This window comes from Lemur catta, chromosome 5, assembly GCF_020740605.2.
Source record: "Lemur catta isolate mLemCat1 chromosome 5, mLemCat1.pri, whole genome shotgun sequence".
Classification (NCBI taxonomy): domain Eukaryota; kingdom Metazoa; phylum Chordata; class Mammalia; order Primates; family Lemuridae; genus Lemur; species Lemur catta.
Window position 1 is genome coordinate 80,195,559 of NC_059132.1, and position 15,756 is coordinate 80,211,314.

Sequence of the window (15,756 nt, forward strand, 5' to 3'; positions counted from 1 at the left end):
CACTTAATCTAAGTCTAATATATGATTTTTTCATGCTATTCTGAAAAGAACAGAGGTGGCAGGGGAAAGGGATGAAAACAATGTTTATAAAACTATGTTTAAACCAGACATGGTGGCACGCGCCTGTAGTCCCAACTGTTCGGGAGGCTGAGGCGGGAGGGTTGCTGGAGCCCAGGAATTGAAGACCAGGCTGGGGAACATGGTGAGACCTTGTCTCAAAAACTCAGACTATGTTTAATTCGTTTTTCTATTGCTTGTAACACCTATCACAATGACTGTTGGGGTAGTAGAAGTTCCATGTGGAATCAGGAATGTCTTATTCACCTTGATATTCCCTGCTCCTGACAGAGTGTCTGACTTAGCAGGAACTCAATACGTTTTTATTAAATAGAATTGAATTTTTAAGAGCAAAAATATTTCTTTCTCTTTTGAGTCTTTATGGTTTTGGGCCTATAATTACCACATAATTCTGATTGTGGCTGTAAGTAGGCATAGGTGAATACACTTCAGAACTTGAGGGATGCTTAGCAAATCTGTTTATTTTAATAGAAGGATATTTTTATTTATACATGAACAATTAGAAAATTGATATTTATATGTGTGTGTAGAGATCAGTTAATGTTGTCCATAACTTTCTCAGTTCCAGAGAATTGGTGTACAAAGGCTGGACGCAGGTCTCTTCTATTAGGTTTGGAGCTCTGTCAGCTCTCAGTGTTGTCCGCACAGTGAATTCCTAGTCAGCAAAGATGATCAGATGATGGATTCTAACAAGAAAGTCCTGTAAGATGTGAATAAATAAAAAGTAAAAATTCATTAGATAATTATATCTTCATTTGACATATTAATTTTTTTAAAAAATACCCAGTGTGACATGTCAGTCTGAGTCATGTCTGTAAAAGATAATCAATAAAAATCAGTTTATTATTCTGTAATTACATGTATCGATTGATGCCTTTTAAAATCCCTGAGCCATAGAGTTACGTTTCCCCAGTTGTCTTCTGTGGTAAATGACTGAATTAAATGGCAGTGGAGCTAGGATGATGAAGGGTATTTATCCTGGCTATGAACATGTTATTTATTTTACTATCTGATAACTGTCGCTTAGCTACATTTAAAATCTTAGTCATGAATACATTCCTACAAACTTCTGTCTTCAAATTGTTCATAAATAAATCCTGCAATTAATTCACTAGTCTACATTGTGAATAAAACGTAGAAATTCTGAATTTAGAAGGATTTGTCTATCTACTCCTTATATAGAAGTCGTTATTCTCCTAAATTTTATATATTAATATTTCATAATATCTTTATCATTTCTTAAAAACACTCTTAGTGAGATGGGCTTACAGTTATTTCACACATTTGAATAAACATCTCACTTCTCTGAGCTCCTCCAACATATGGGTTTATATCCATTTATTTGGCATCTAATCATATTCCCCCTAACAAATTCATATTTATTTTTTATTTATTTATTTTTTTTTTTTTGAGACAGAGTCTCACTTTGTTGCCCGGGCTAGAGTGAGTACCATGGCGTCAGCCTAGCTCACAGCAACCTCAAACTCCTGGGCTTACTGCCTCAGCCTCCCGAGCAGCTGGGACTACAGGCATGCGCCACCATGCCCGGCTAATTTTTTTTTCTATATATATTTTTTAGTTGGCCAGATAATTTCTTTCTATTTTTAGTAGAGACGGGTTCTTGCTCTTGCTGAGGCTGGTGTCGAACTCCTGACCTCGAGCGATCCACCTGCCTCGGCCTCCCAGAGTGCTAGGATTACAGGCGTGAGCCACCGCGCCCGGCCACAAATTCATGTTTAAATCTGTCCTTTGTATACCCTGTTCCTTTAGAGTTAAAAATACTATTTCTCAACATATTGTGTATAAATATTGTTAAGTATCATGCACTTAATGTAGGGACGGGTGTAATTTATTCAGAATCAGGTCTGAATGATATGGGATATAAATATATTTTGTTGGGTTCGGTGGCTCACGCCTATAGTCCTAGCACTCTGGGAGGCCAAGGCGGGAGGATCGCTTGAGCTCAGGAGTTTGAGACCAGCCTGAGCAAGAGTGAGACCCCCATCTCTACTAAAGATAGAAAAATTAGCTGGGTGTCATGGTGCGCACCTGTAGTCCCAGCCACTTGGGAGGCTGAAGCAGGAGGATGGCTTGAACCTAGGAGTTTGAGGTTGCAGAGAGCTAGGATGATGCCACTACCCTCTACCTGGGGCAACAGAGCCAGACTCTGTCTCAAAAATAAATAAACAAACAAAGCACATTTTGCCTGTTTGAACCTTTGAAGTATCAAAACCCATTGATCATTGTCATAAACCTGAATCATCTCCCTCAGGAGGCTTATTCTAGAGAGGGGAAAAGGATCAAAGGGTAGATGGGAATGTTACTAAGGTAAATCTTTATTTAAGTTTTAACAGTTAGTCTTTTTATTATTATTCACCAGCTAAATAGGATCAGTATGCAGGCACAAAAAAGAGAATGTTATCAGTATTTCATGATGCTAGTTAGCATATCTTTTAAACTGTCATATGTATTACTGGCCAATAGTATAAGTGTGATATTATAGATGAATATGGTGTCTTTTTAAATTCAGAAGACTTGGCAGTAACTGATAAGAGTGTAAGGTTGTTAAGGGCAGTGTTTTACTTGCTAACCAGGACATAATAAGAGAAAAGGGCCTCAGTAAATATTTGTTGAATGAGCGAATGTGTGAATGTTTTCCTTTTTGTGAATGCATTTTGTCTGATATTATGAGGGGTAGTAGACTTCAGAACTTGAGGGATGTTTAGCAAATCTGTTTATTTTAATAGAGGCTATTTTTATTTGAACATGAACAAATAGATAGATAGGTAAATGTTGTCCATAATCTTCTCAATTCTCAGTTATTTGCTGGCATTCTGTTTTCTTTCTCCGTAGAGCTTAGTGTAGTTACTTGTATGACAATGTGCTTAATCTACTCTAAGGTGCTCTTTTTTTTTTTAACCTTTAAACATCATTTGGGCATAAAAGAACCTCAAATCTGTTTTCTCATTTGAACTGTTTCTTGCCATAAAGTTGCATTTGTGACTAGTAATAAATATTGATAGTAGTAGAATATTTTGCTCATTGATATGTAATTTGAGAATTGTAACTTACTAAATTAAATGTTCATCCAAATTCTCCGTAATCACCAACCCTACTTATTTAAGCATCGAATTTCATATAATTTAAGGTTCATTGTATGCCCATAAACTTGAAAAATTTATGGCTGGAAGCAATGGCTCATTCCTGTAATCTGAGCACTCTGGGAGGACCAGGTGGGAGGATAGCTTGAGCTTAGGAGTTCAAGACCAGCCTGAGCAAGAGCAAGACCCCACCTCTACTAAAAGTAGAAAAATTAGCCAAGGAGCAGTGGCATGCACCTATAGTCCCGGCTACTCTGGAGGCTGAGGCAGGAGGATTGCTTGAGCCAGGAGTTTGAGGTTGCAGTGAGCTGTGATGACGCCAGCGCATTCTACCCGGGGCAACAGAGTGAGAGTCTATTTCAAAAAAAAAAAAAAAATATATATATATATATGTGATTTTTGATAAATAGGAGAATATTTAGTAATTTGTGAATTTAAAAATGAAGACTCTTACCTAATAACATTTTTGGCTTAGTGGTATGGAATAGAATATAGTATTTTAATTTTAAAATGTCTTCTTGGAGATCTGATTCAAATTGTAATCCTAGTTTTTCCTGCTCCTTCCATAGCTTCCTGCAGATTTCACAAAACTACACCTTACTGACAGTCTCCACCCACAGGTGACCCACGTTTCTTCTAGCCATTCAGGATGTAGTATCACTAGTGATTCTGGAAGCAGCAGTCTTTCTGATATCTACCAGGTAAGAAGGAGATTTTCTTGTCATTTGCTTCATTTTCATGTATTCCAAGGAGTTTCAGGGTTCTCAGTTAATATTAATAGAATCTATAAATTAAATATTTGTGTGTATATTGTATGTACATATATGTACATAAAACATTAATGTTTATACTTTTCACAGACAGCATGTTATATGTTTGTTTTAGGATGTAAAACTACTGCCTAATTGTACTTGCCTCTGCTGTTACCAGTTATCAGAATTTTAAATAGAGTGGTTGGAATGGAATCATTTGTCTTGACTTTAAATATTTTATTCATTTGACTACAAGTATAGTATGTTTATGACTCTTTCTTGACTAAACACCATAGGAGGAAACTGCAGAGTGGGGCTTTTATACTAAGTGTTTCTTATTAAAATCCATATTGAGTATGACAATAGGAAAGGATTATTAAGATTGGATCATTGAATTATATTCCTTATATTTAAAAAATTACCTATAGATTTAGTTGTGTGTTTAAAATAAAAATCTTATGGTACCAATGAATGGAAAATAAGCTAGAACTCTGGGATTCCAAACATATTTTTAAAACAAAATAATCTTAATTGTTAAGGAATAGTTTATTGGCTTAGAATATGCAAATTTAGGAAGTGACTAAAATATGCAAAAGAAATCTTCTTTTCAAATACATTCTAATAATATTTGATTTTAGATGGTTTCAAACAAAAGAACATTACATTCACAAAGTATAGTTCTTGGCTCCTTAGGAATTGTGACATAAGGTGACCATAAGAAGTACCCTTTTTAGGAACATTATAGTTATGAAGGATCATTGGTGTATTTAGGCAGTGCTAAGTTATTACTAAAAGTAATTTTAGTAATTTTAGTAATTACTAAAAGTGAATAATTAGAATACCATAAATATAAGACATATTTGTTTAAGTCCTAAATTTAGTAGATCTTGGAAAATAAATTTTCTTTTAAAGAGATAGTCTATTAGGTACACACTTCTCTCAATTTACCTGCCCCCCTACCCAACACCATCTATTTCTGGAAATTGGTTTTTTTAAAAACACTTATTCAAGAGTTCCCTTACACGGAACAATGAACAGTTTACATAAAAGCTGTGCTTAAGCTTATATTAATTGAAATATCATGAAAGAGCCCGTGTCCTCTAAACTTCGAGATGATTATTACACATTTTGACAATCTATAATGAGAATACAGCTTGAGGTTATAGCAGTTGTTACTGTTTTCTTGAAGCATGTACAAACAAATGGAATTTCTAAAAGATAAATTTATAGCAAGAATGAAATAATTTGTTTATATAATTTATTGAGGCCTGTTCTGAGGGGAATTTTACCCGAATGTGCAATTGCCTAGAGTAAGCTGGATGCATTCATGATGAAATTCCTGATGGTACGTCTGTCCCTAGCTATCATCCAAGTGTCTGGGTGGGTGAGAGTTCCTAATTGCTCTGGCGCAGTTGGAGCTTACAGTCTGCAGTATGACTTTGTCTTGGTATTAGATAAAAAGGAGGGTCCCTGTGTATCATTTTGATACATTTAGTTGAGTTTCAAAGCTATTTGCTTCAAACTTGATGACAGGCATGTAGCCTGTAAGTTTATATTTGTCATAAGGAAAACTCCATAGCTGTATCTAAGGATTTGGCTATTAGCGATGCAAAATTTAACATTTAATATTCTCAATAGACCATTTCTATTATCTTTAAATCAGAACTTCTTAAGGTGAGAAGACGCCTGACATCTAATTGGTCCAACTCCAAGTCTTTTATTGGATCCTATCCAGCAAGCATCCAGTTATTCTTGAACAGTGCCAGGGACGAGCAGCTCTCTCTCATGGCAGCCCGTTTAATCTTTGCACAATTCTGACTTAGGGGATCTTTTCTTTTTTTGTTGAAAGCTGTCACATTGAAGTGAGTGTAAATGCTCATCAGATGGGCACAGAGAGGTTGAAATTGAATGCTGTGAACAAGAGAGAAATGGGTAGAATAATGTTGCTGCTGGAGGAAAGAGAAATTTCAGAGGAAAGTGAATGACTAATGTTAGGAGAAGGAACTCTCCTCTGTTTTAACAGGGACACATCCTGCTGGGTTTGGAGTGGGCAGTTTGGGAGTTGAGGGAGTTCCTTTCTTAAACTTCTGTTTTCTCTCTGAAGAGTTGAGTTCATTTGTTGAGAGTGAGAGAGTTGGTGGATAGAGAGTTTTAAGGAGAGACAAGTTTTGAAATAATAGTTGCAGAGAGCGTAGTAGAGCAAATTGACCAGAGAAATGGAGACTCAATTGAGTTGGTACCTTCAAATATAAAATGATTTCCCTTTACCCTGGTAAGTAATTTTCTCCACAGTTAGCACAAAGATTTGACTTCATCCAGGACTGAAGTTGTGCTAAATGAGGATAATACAAAGACAGGTGGAGCAACATGTCAAAATTTTTCTAACTACAGAGCTTTGCTTTTGCATGCCTGCTGGCTGGAATGTTTTCTCCTAGCTTGATCCTTTTCTGCCTTCATTTTCAAGTATTATCTCCTCAGCGAGTGCTTCCTTAATAATCCTCTGTAAGGGAGGGCTTACATTTTGGTTCCTTTCCTGGCTAGTCCTTTTATTTCTGTCCTACACCCTAAGTGAAATGATTATTACTTTCTATGTTGTCTGTCTGCCTACTAGAATAACAGTTTCCAGAAGTCAGAAAACTTGTCTGTCTCATCTCCATTTTCTCTCTAGAGCCTTAGTACAGTGCCAGGAGATCATAGGAATTAAGTCAAGATGTGTTGAATGAATGTAATTGAAATAATAGACTAGGGAATATAAGCAGAATATGAAAGGAAGTTAAGATGGGAGGTGCGAGTGCTAGACACAGAGGTAGTAGAGTCTTGAAGACTAAAGATCCTCCTTAAGTTGAAAAAGGGTTTTCTTAGAAGCAGATGGGAGCAAGCTGAAAGACTAGGAGGTTGCTGATGATAGAAAGCAGAATGCCTAAGTTAGGGATACGAGACAATGCCATTTCCATCCAGGATAAGGTCCTGGTTAAATGATGTGACTGTCAGAGCAAGTGGCTTAGGCAGACTGGAAATAGTTGTACAAAAATAGATAGATCAATAAAACAGAGTTCAAGCAACATGGAACTCGTGTAAGGGTATAATATATAACAGAGGAAACCTCAAAAATCAGTGAAGAAAGCAATGGATTATTCAATAAGTGGTCTTTAGGGTGTGGGAGTGATTTTATATTCTCACTTTGTATCATAATTAAGTAAGTTCCAGATAAGCTAAAGAGTTACCAAACAATGTTGTAATGAAAGATCAAAACATTTAACAATTAAAAGATCAATTGATATGAAGATTTAAAGTCAAAATATAACTGATTTATGTAAATTAATAAGAAAAATACTCAGCTCACAGTATAAAAATGTTCAAAGGACAGAAGTCGGTCATTTACAGAAAAGAAAATGCAAATATCTCTACCTTACATAAAATATTTAAAACATATTAATAATTGACTATATGAAAATTTAAATATGGAACTATTTTGCTTATCAAATTAGCATAGATTTTCTTAAATATTTATAGACATTTTTATACATTCCTTATAGGATTATAAATTTGGGAAAGCAACCTAATAATTTACATTAAGAGCTTTAAAAAATTGTCCCTCTCTTTTAGGTGTATGTGTGTATACATGTGTGTGTATATTTAAAAGCATATATTGAAGTAAAAAATACTGACTGTAAAACTAGCAACAACATAAATTATGTACAAACTAGACTTAATGCAAACATTATATTTCTAAATATATTTTTATACTTTCCACATATATATAATTTTATGTGATGTTCCTTCTCTGTTATCTCACTTAAATTATCATTCAGTAGTACTTTCTAGCTAAATTTATATGCGTCTAATTTAGGTGCTATTTGGGTTAAATATATATGTTTGAGATTCTGTAAATTTTATTTCCATTAAAGGCTGGGCATGGTGGCTCGTGCCTGTAATCCCAGCACTTTAGGAGGCCAAGGCAGGAGGACAGCATGAGGCCAGGAATTGGAGACCAGCCTGGGCAACATAGGGAGACCCCATCTCTATGAAAAATTTAAAAATTAGCTGGGTGTTGTAACACTCGTGTGTACTCCCAGCTACTTCGAGACTAGGGTGGGAGGATCACTTTAGCCCAGGAGTTCAAGATTACGGTGAGCTATGATCACATGACTGCTCTCCAGCCTGGGTGACAGAGCAAGACCCAGTCTCGGGGGTGGGGAGGGGTATACTTCTTAAGCAATCCTCTTAAAATGGCTGTGTGTGTGAGATATTTAATAAAAGTTTTTTGCAAATGATTTTAAAGTGCTTAATAAAATATATGCAGTGTTTTATTTTTAATTAAGTTAAATTAACCTTTCACTAGAGCTTTATGGCACTTAAAATTTTTTTAGGTTGTTCATTTTCTTGACATCCTTTAAAAAAGTCAAAATAAACTGGTTTTAAGAAATATATTCACTATTTAAATCATAGATCTTTCAGCATTGATCTGAGAATATTATTATTTTTAAAGAATATTATTATTTAAATATTAATGGGCAACTAAATTTATGTTAGGCTGTAAATGTATAGGGTAAATTAATTTGGGACAGGAGTTATTTGCCTAATATGTAAGCCTTTCTTCTTGTTGCTGAGACAAATATAGTCATATACTTTTAAATATAAAGTGTCTGTTTGACTATGCTTATTTAGAATAAAAGGTCTTAAATATAAGCATAAATTTTAGTAGTGTTGGATTCAAGGAAGCTAGAAAGCAAGTGTTTCAATTACATTTATATGCAAATATATATTTATAAATGTATCTTTTATAACTTAGCAAAGTTGTTATTACTGTATTGTATTTTAACTCTTTTCTTTATAAAGACTGTCTGTTAAGAAAACTGGGCATAATGCAAAGTATTTAGTATTTTTCGTGTTGGCCAGACCTCGTTTTGAGTCCTGGCACAGTTACTAGGTTTTGTTTTGTTTACATTGAACAACTTCTTTAATTTCCTTGAGTGTTTTCTCATCTATAAAATAGGGGTAGTAATACTAACTTGCTGAATTGATATGAAGATTGATGATTATGTATTAAAAGCATCAAATTTAGAGCTAGATATTTAGTAGTCATTCAATATAGGATCACTATCATTACTGTATGAATCATTTGGCTAGAATTTAATGGGTACAATAGTCTGAGAGGTTTATTTGCAAATTTGTAAGGAGGTAAGGTGTTTAATGGAATTTTGTGTTTTTATTTTTTAATCAAATTCTGCAAATATGAATTGTGTGCCAGGCTCACTGCTGGTACGGGTAGAAGCTGTACAAGTGTAATACTAAGATGAAAAATGTAACACCTTGAGGAAGGAACTTTTGATCTTAGCCTGTAACTGGCTTTCTTTTCCCTTGTTTGATCCAAAAGCAGTTCTAGGAATGGTGAGAAGCTGTGTCTCCAGTTTACAGATAAAACTTAGACTCATGGAGGTTGAGTGACTTTGCCAAAACCACTTAATGAGCGGTAGAGGTGAGATTTGGAGCCACGAAACTGAGTTTGTTCCTTCAGCAAATATAAATCCAGTAAATACTGCGTTCCAGTCATTCTTCTTAAGTTTAGTATAATATTCTTCTCCACAATACCAGTTTGTTTTCATTAAACTTTTAATTGAGTCTCCAGATGTCTTGCTGTTCATGAGACAGTGGTATTTTAAAATTAGTGGATTCCTGAAAAGTTGTTTATCAAGTTTTTTGAAATGTCTGATTTAGGGAATTCTATAGCATTTTAAAATAAAATAGACATTTATTATAAATAAAAATAATCTTCTAAATTATTGGGTTAGTGAATGTTATTTTATGAGTAGTTTGTTTCTTAAAGAGTGGAATACCAAGAGATAGCTAACAACTATGATCATTTACACAAATAGAGTGGAAGGTTCCGTTTTGGAGAGATGAATCCAATTGACATTTAAGTCTCTTTCTTTTCTGTAAGACTTAAATATAATTCATTTAAATGATGATTTCTTTGGGGTATTATAAAATATATTTTCATGGTTAAGCATCTATTAGAAGTTTTAAAATTAAAGAAAATCCTGTAATTATATTAAATTATTTAAAATGCAGATTTTTAAGATTTATATCTTCCGTAAAGTACCCTTTCTTCACTCTGCTAATAATAAAGAATGTGTATAATAGAGGACTCACAGTATATTTGACAATATAAGGTGATTGGTAATGAATAATCTTCAGTGTAAAGATGAAAGTGGGGTACAAGTGTAATATTAGCAAGCATTAGCAAATTGTCACCTTTCTTCAGAAGTAAGGTGTGGTGATAACAATTTTGACCTAATTTCTCTCGTCACAACCTTGGCATACTGTATCACAAGTTCTACTTCAGTCTCCTAGAGTCTAGAGATAATTCAATGAATTTTGAATTTAAATTAGGAGATGTGTTTCTTCTTTTTTAATATTAATTTTTTTAACCAATTAACTTCTTTGTTAAACCAGAGGAAGGGGTCAGCTACTAAAAAATGAGTATGATCTGGAAAGTGTATAAAATCAGTTTTGCTAGAGTTAAAGTAGGTTAAAAATTGTGAATAACACCTGGCTCACCTTAGTGGGGAGCTTATATAGGGCCATCTTTACATGGCAGGGTGGTCCCGTTTGTGACTAAGGAGCATTACAATGTGGAACCCGCTCCCAGGATTTCAAATGACATGGCAGTAGCCCACGACCCAGCAATGACAATGCAAGGTAGTACTCTATGGAAATAATAGGAAAAGCATACAAGAAGTATGATTCGTGATCATAGATAGGGTACTGAAAATAAGTAAAATGCCAGTGGTAGATGGATAAATAAATTCTGGTTTATAACTATGATGGAATAATGTGTAGGTATTACATACATTGTAGAAGATAAAATGTTTAACATTTCACTGTGTAAAAGAAACTAGCAGCTGTACACAGTGGCTGACACCTGTAATCTTAGCTCTCTGGGAGGCCCAAGCAGGAGAACTGCTTGAGCTCAGGAGTTTGAGACCAACCTGAGCAAGAATGAGATTCTGTTTCTACTAAAAATAGAAAAAATTAGCTGGATGTGGTGGTGCGCACCTGTAGTCCCAGCTACTCAGGAGGCTGAGGCAGGAGGATTGCTGGAGACCAGGAATTTGAGGTTGGAATTAGCCGGAGCTACAAAGTGAGATTCTGTATCAAACAAAAAAAAAAGAAAAGAAAAGAAAGAAAGAAAGAAAGAAAATAAATAAATAAATAAATAAGCAGTCCGGATACTGCTGGCCTGTGTGCTCTGAGGGAGGGTTTAAGCCGCCAGAGGAGCCTCACGGGCCATGGTAAGCATTAATAGTCTTTCATCTTTGAGTGGATCTACAAAGGCTTCAGCAGTGTGCTCCCCAGGAAATCTGGAAAGCTTGTATTCGTGCATTTGGATGTGCAGGCAAAACCACTCTTCACATGCTCAAAGATGACAGATTGGGCCAACACGTTCCAACACTGCATCCGGCATCAGAAGAACTGACAATTGCTGGAATGACTTTTTACAACTTTTGATCTTGGTGGGCATGAGTAAGCACGTCTGGTTTGGAAAAATTATATCCCATCAAGTAATGGGATTGTCATTCTGGTGGACTATGTTTCTTCTGAGTATGTCACAGTTCTTTCTGCATGGGCCCTGATGGCTTATTGTGCTCCCACCTGGAGCACATCTGCTCATAACAGTCAGTAGTATTAAGGCCATTGTAGCTTTTGTAGCGTTAGGTCTTCTGTCTTCAATTATTTTCTCCTTAAGTTTTGCTTATACTGTATGTGTTACCATTTGGGAAACTGTATCTAAAGAACTGAAAATGTGATTAAAACTCATTGTTAAACTTGAGAAAACATTAATACATGCTTGTATTGCTTTGAAATATAGCATTGAATCTTATGTTCTGTGATACAAACCAGGACTTTACAAAGGTGAAACTTTATTGCTAAGAAAATAGCACAATTTATTCTTTAAATATTGACTTCAATTATAGAAAGAGTATAGATCCTTTATATAAACAACATTTGTATGTGTCTGTTATAAGGAGCCAGATTAGGTAGTGGTTAAGACTCTGTAACTGGGATTTCTGGGTTGTAATCCTGATTCCACAATTTATCAGCAGCATGACCTTAGAAAAATAATTTCTCTTTAAGTGCAGAGAATAATAAAAGTTAATAATGGCTCTTACTTTATAGGATTAAATGAGTTTGAACACACATAGCATTTAAAGCAGTGTCTGCCACATTGTAAATATTCAGTGTTGGCTTATGATCAGGTTCAATATTTTATATTTTTATCTTTTAAAAATCTTTATTTGCCTATTCTTAAAAATAAGATGTTTGTTTATTGAAAATAATGTGGGCTATCATTTATTTGAAGTTGGTGAATTATGTTTTCTACAAAATTTAACAATTTTAAAATAAGATGTTTTCAAATTTTAATATTTCATCTGGAAAACACATTTGTGATATTTAAGACTGATGTAGTTAATATTTAATTGAATTCATTCTTACTGTGCTTAAGTAGTTAGTGAGTTCTATGTATGTAATGTCCGATAAGACCAGTATGATGCGTATATACATATTGCTGAGATGATAATCACAAAAGGCTATAAATTGAACTAAAAAGGAGGATAAGTGTTCTATGTTTGAGCAAGCCTAATAGAAGAGACCATCTTGAAACATGTGACTCCAAATACTATCTTTTTCTTTTTTATTCTACTGTGTTTCAAATGACATGACAGCTCAGATAAGAAATCACAATTACTGAGATAAGATCATTAATCCTGGCCAAAAATTTAATAGGAGATAAAATCATTCATATTTTATTGAGGTTATTCTTATATATAGTGTCTGGTATACAAATAGTTGTGGGATGTTGAATACATCTCACTTAGTTATAGAAAAATAAATATAACAAAAAAATTATTTTTATCTAGACTTATTCTTATGTTTCTGGGGCCCCAAAGACTGATTTACTTAAAATAGTTTTTAATTTTTCTTGTCTGTTCTAAGGCCACAGAAAGTGAGGCTGGTGATATGGACCTGAGTGGGTTGCCAGAAACGGCAGTGGATTCCGAGGACGATGACGACGAAGAAGATATTGAGAGGGCGTCAGATCCTCTGATGAGTAGGGACATTGTGAGAGACTGCCTGGAGAAGGACCCAATTGACCGGACAGATGATGATATTGGTAAGTTTGAATGAGAAAATGAATCTAAGAGTAATTAAAACATTTAGAGGTGAAATTATCTGTTACAATAGAGCCCAAGACTAGTAGGCTTTAAAAAGTCATTAATTTATTAAATTCCTTAGTATAAACAGTAGTGTTTATTGAACAAAAAATGGAAAAAGTCAATTTTCCTCAGTCAGTACCTTTAAGAGTCTGCAAATAATATTGCGAATGAAACTTCCTAGTAAAACCCTTCCACATACCCTCTGTCTTAGCTTAGTTTATGACCAAAAATGAAAAGTTAAAAGTAGTCTTCCAAGCAATATTGATTGCCTCTGTTAATTTTCTTGTGAGCACAATTCCTATCAAGGTCAAGTTTTCTGTATGTAAACATTAGTCAAGTGGTGGGTAAAACTGCCCTGCAGAAGAATTTGCTTCTACTCTGGTTCCATATAAAGATGAGATTGGGTGGAAGAAGGCAGCACAATGTCAGGTTAGCTGTGGGGAGTGTGCACCCTGAGATTAAAAATTGAAGTGGCTTTATATCCACCTTTCCATCACAGCAGGAGTTGATTTCATGATAATGGTTCTGTGTCTGAGCCCGCCTCCCAGACTCAGCCTTCTTCCTTTGTATCCTTGGAGTGAGGACTACTTCTGTTGAGAGTCATTTCCCCACCATGCCTGAGCCCAGTTATCTATTCTACCACTCCCCCAATTCTTTGGGCCAATATGAATTTGGAGAGAAATTCAGTGAATTGAGTGTGTTGGGATTAGGTATAGGATGGTATGAGTGTGTGAGTGGCTTGTAGCATACGTTTGAGTGAGACAAAAATGTATGAGGAAAAACTTCATTTAGGCTATATACATATGCTGGGAAATTAAAGATGAAAAACCAAAACCTTGGTTGGATTAGATATTTAAAATTTAATCATTGTAAGAATTGCTCACTATATATATGAATATCCTGTGGTGGTAACTATTCATTCAGTGAACGTGGTTGAGCACCTTCAATGTACTGGGCATTCCTCTAGGTCCTGGCAACTCAGTGGTGACCAAGGCAGCCAATGTCCTTGCTCTATTAACAGTCTGTTTGGGAGACACGTGATTAGCAAGTGAGCAAGTAAAACACATTGCAGGTAGTGAGTGCAATGAGGAAGATTAAAGATTAAAGTGGGGGACAGGGTGATGGAAGCAGGGACATGGCCTGAGTGGAATGCTTCTCAGTTTTACTCCCTGCACACTTAGGGCTGCACTTCCTGTGTCTGATGCCACATGATCATCTGACTTACAGTGTCCAAAATTGGATTTCACTCTCCTCTTGTTTGCTTTCTTGAGTCTGGTAACACATATTCTTCTGATTTTCATTGTCCAAAATTGGGTTTACTCTCTTGTTCTATGTCCTCACCAGCTTCTTTTTTTTTTTTTAATCCCTTAATTGCCATTTTAAAGAAAAAATTAAATTGTAAGTGTGTTCAATTTGCCATTTCAATCCAGAATCCTTGCTGATTGGGTTTTTTAAAATTACACAGAGTGTTGCTTTTGAATCTGTTCATTTTAGAGTAGCTGTAGAAGAAAATGCTGATTATTTTATATTAAAATATGTGTAGCATGTATGTCGTTCCTGGAAATTTAAGGCTTCCCGTTGATATCTGAGAAGAACGTCTCTCCTAGAAGTTCTAGAAAGCCGGAGTTGTGATAATTCCTACAAATAAGTACAAAGCTGTCTTTTTTAAAAGTGTGTTTGCTCGTCAATATAATCTCTACAGTGAATGGCATTTATTTGAATAACAATATACTTGTAAGCAGTGACTATTCTGATGCTTCGTGCTATCAAGTATACATTTATTTAAAGTAGTAAATCACTAACATTAAAGAGAAGGCCTAAAGGGTGTTGTTTGGTCTATGTGAGATCTTGAAAGATCTTTTATTCTATCTCCCCAAAATAAAACTATGTGTGAGAACTCTTTAGCTGTTACTCTGTTAAATCTAACTCATCTTCCAGTGTTTGGTTAAAACAGATAACCTTTTATATGAACTACAAACATCTGTAAGATTAATGTTTTCTCTAGATGCCTCTCTTCCCACCCACCTTCCTCTACTCCTGCCAGAAAGGGGGAGATGGGGTGCGTGTGCATGAGTGTTTAAGTTGGATCAAATGCAATGCTAATATTTTATCATGTTTTTGCCAGCTACAGGAAGAAAAAAGTTTCCCCTTGGGTTCCCATAGATTCTTGGGTATACCTTCTCAATGCTTTAAAGGGAGGGACTTCATTATATTCATTTTTGCTCTAGAACTCATAACTTTGTAGTTACTCAATTATTGAATGTTTGTGAATTTTATTTATTTATTTTTTGCCTGGAGCCACGCCCAAGAAGCCTTGAGCAAGTGGACTCTGTGAATTTTATTTTTTCCTTGAGCACTTGACACATTAAAGAGCTACTTTGATCTCTTTCAAACAACCAAGATTTTTTTTGAATCTTAATATTAAGCATTTCTCGTATAAATTTGAGTCAAGCAAACCCAAAGTAAGCTAATTTTCTGAATTGGCTTTAGCTTTTGGTATTGGTAAGTTGATTATTTGTGTTTTCTTTGGGTCACATTGACTAGAAAAACTTTTTTTTTAAAGGTTAATATTTTTCATAAACAGATGTCCCTTTCCTAACAAAA

The 15,756-nt window shown here is 35.0% G+C and overlaps 1 protein-coding gene across 10 annotated transcripts in view; it reads left to right on the forward strand.

The window, feature by feature from the left end:
- Positions 1–15,756, forward strand: part of RAPGEF2 (Rap guanine nucleotide exchange factor 2) — a 239,177-nt gene that overhangs the window by 186,423 nt on the left and 36,998 nt on the right. For all 10 annotated transcript variants that reach the window (XM_045552193.1, XM_045552194.1, XM_045552192.1 and 7 more), the window contains 2 exons: positions 3,749–3,880; positions 12,932–13,109. In XM_045552193.1, the coding sequence (XP_045408149.1) occupies positions 3,749–3,880; positions 12,932–13,109 (310 nt within the window). The remainder of the gene's footprint in view (positions 1–3,748; positions 3,881–12,931; positions 13,110–15,756) is intronic.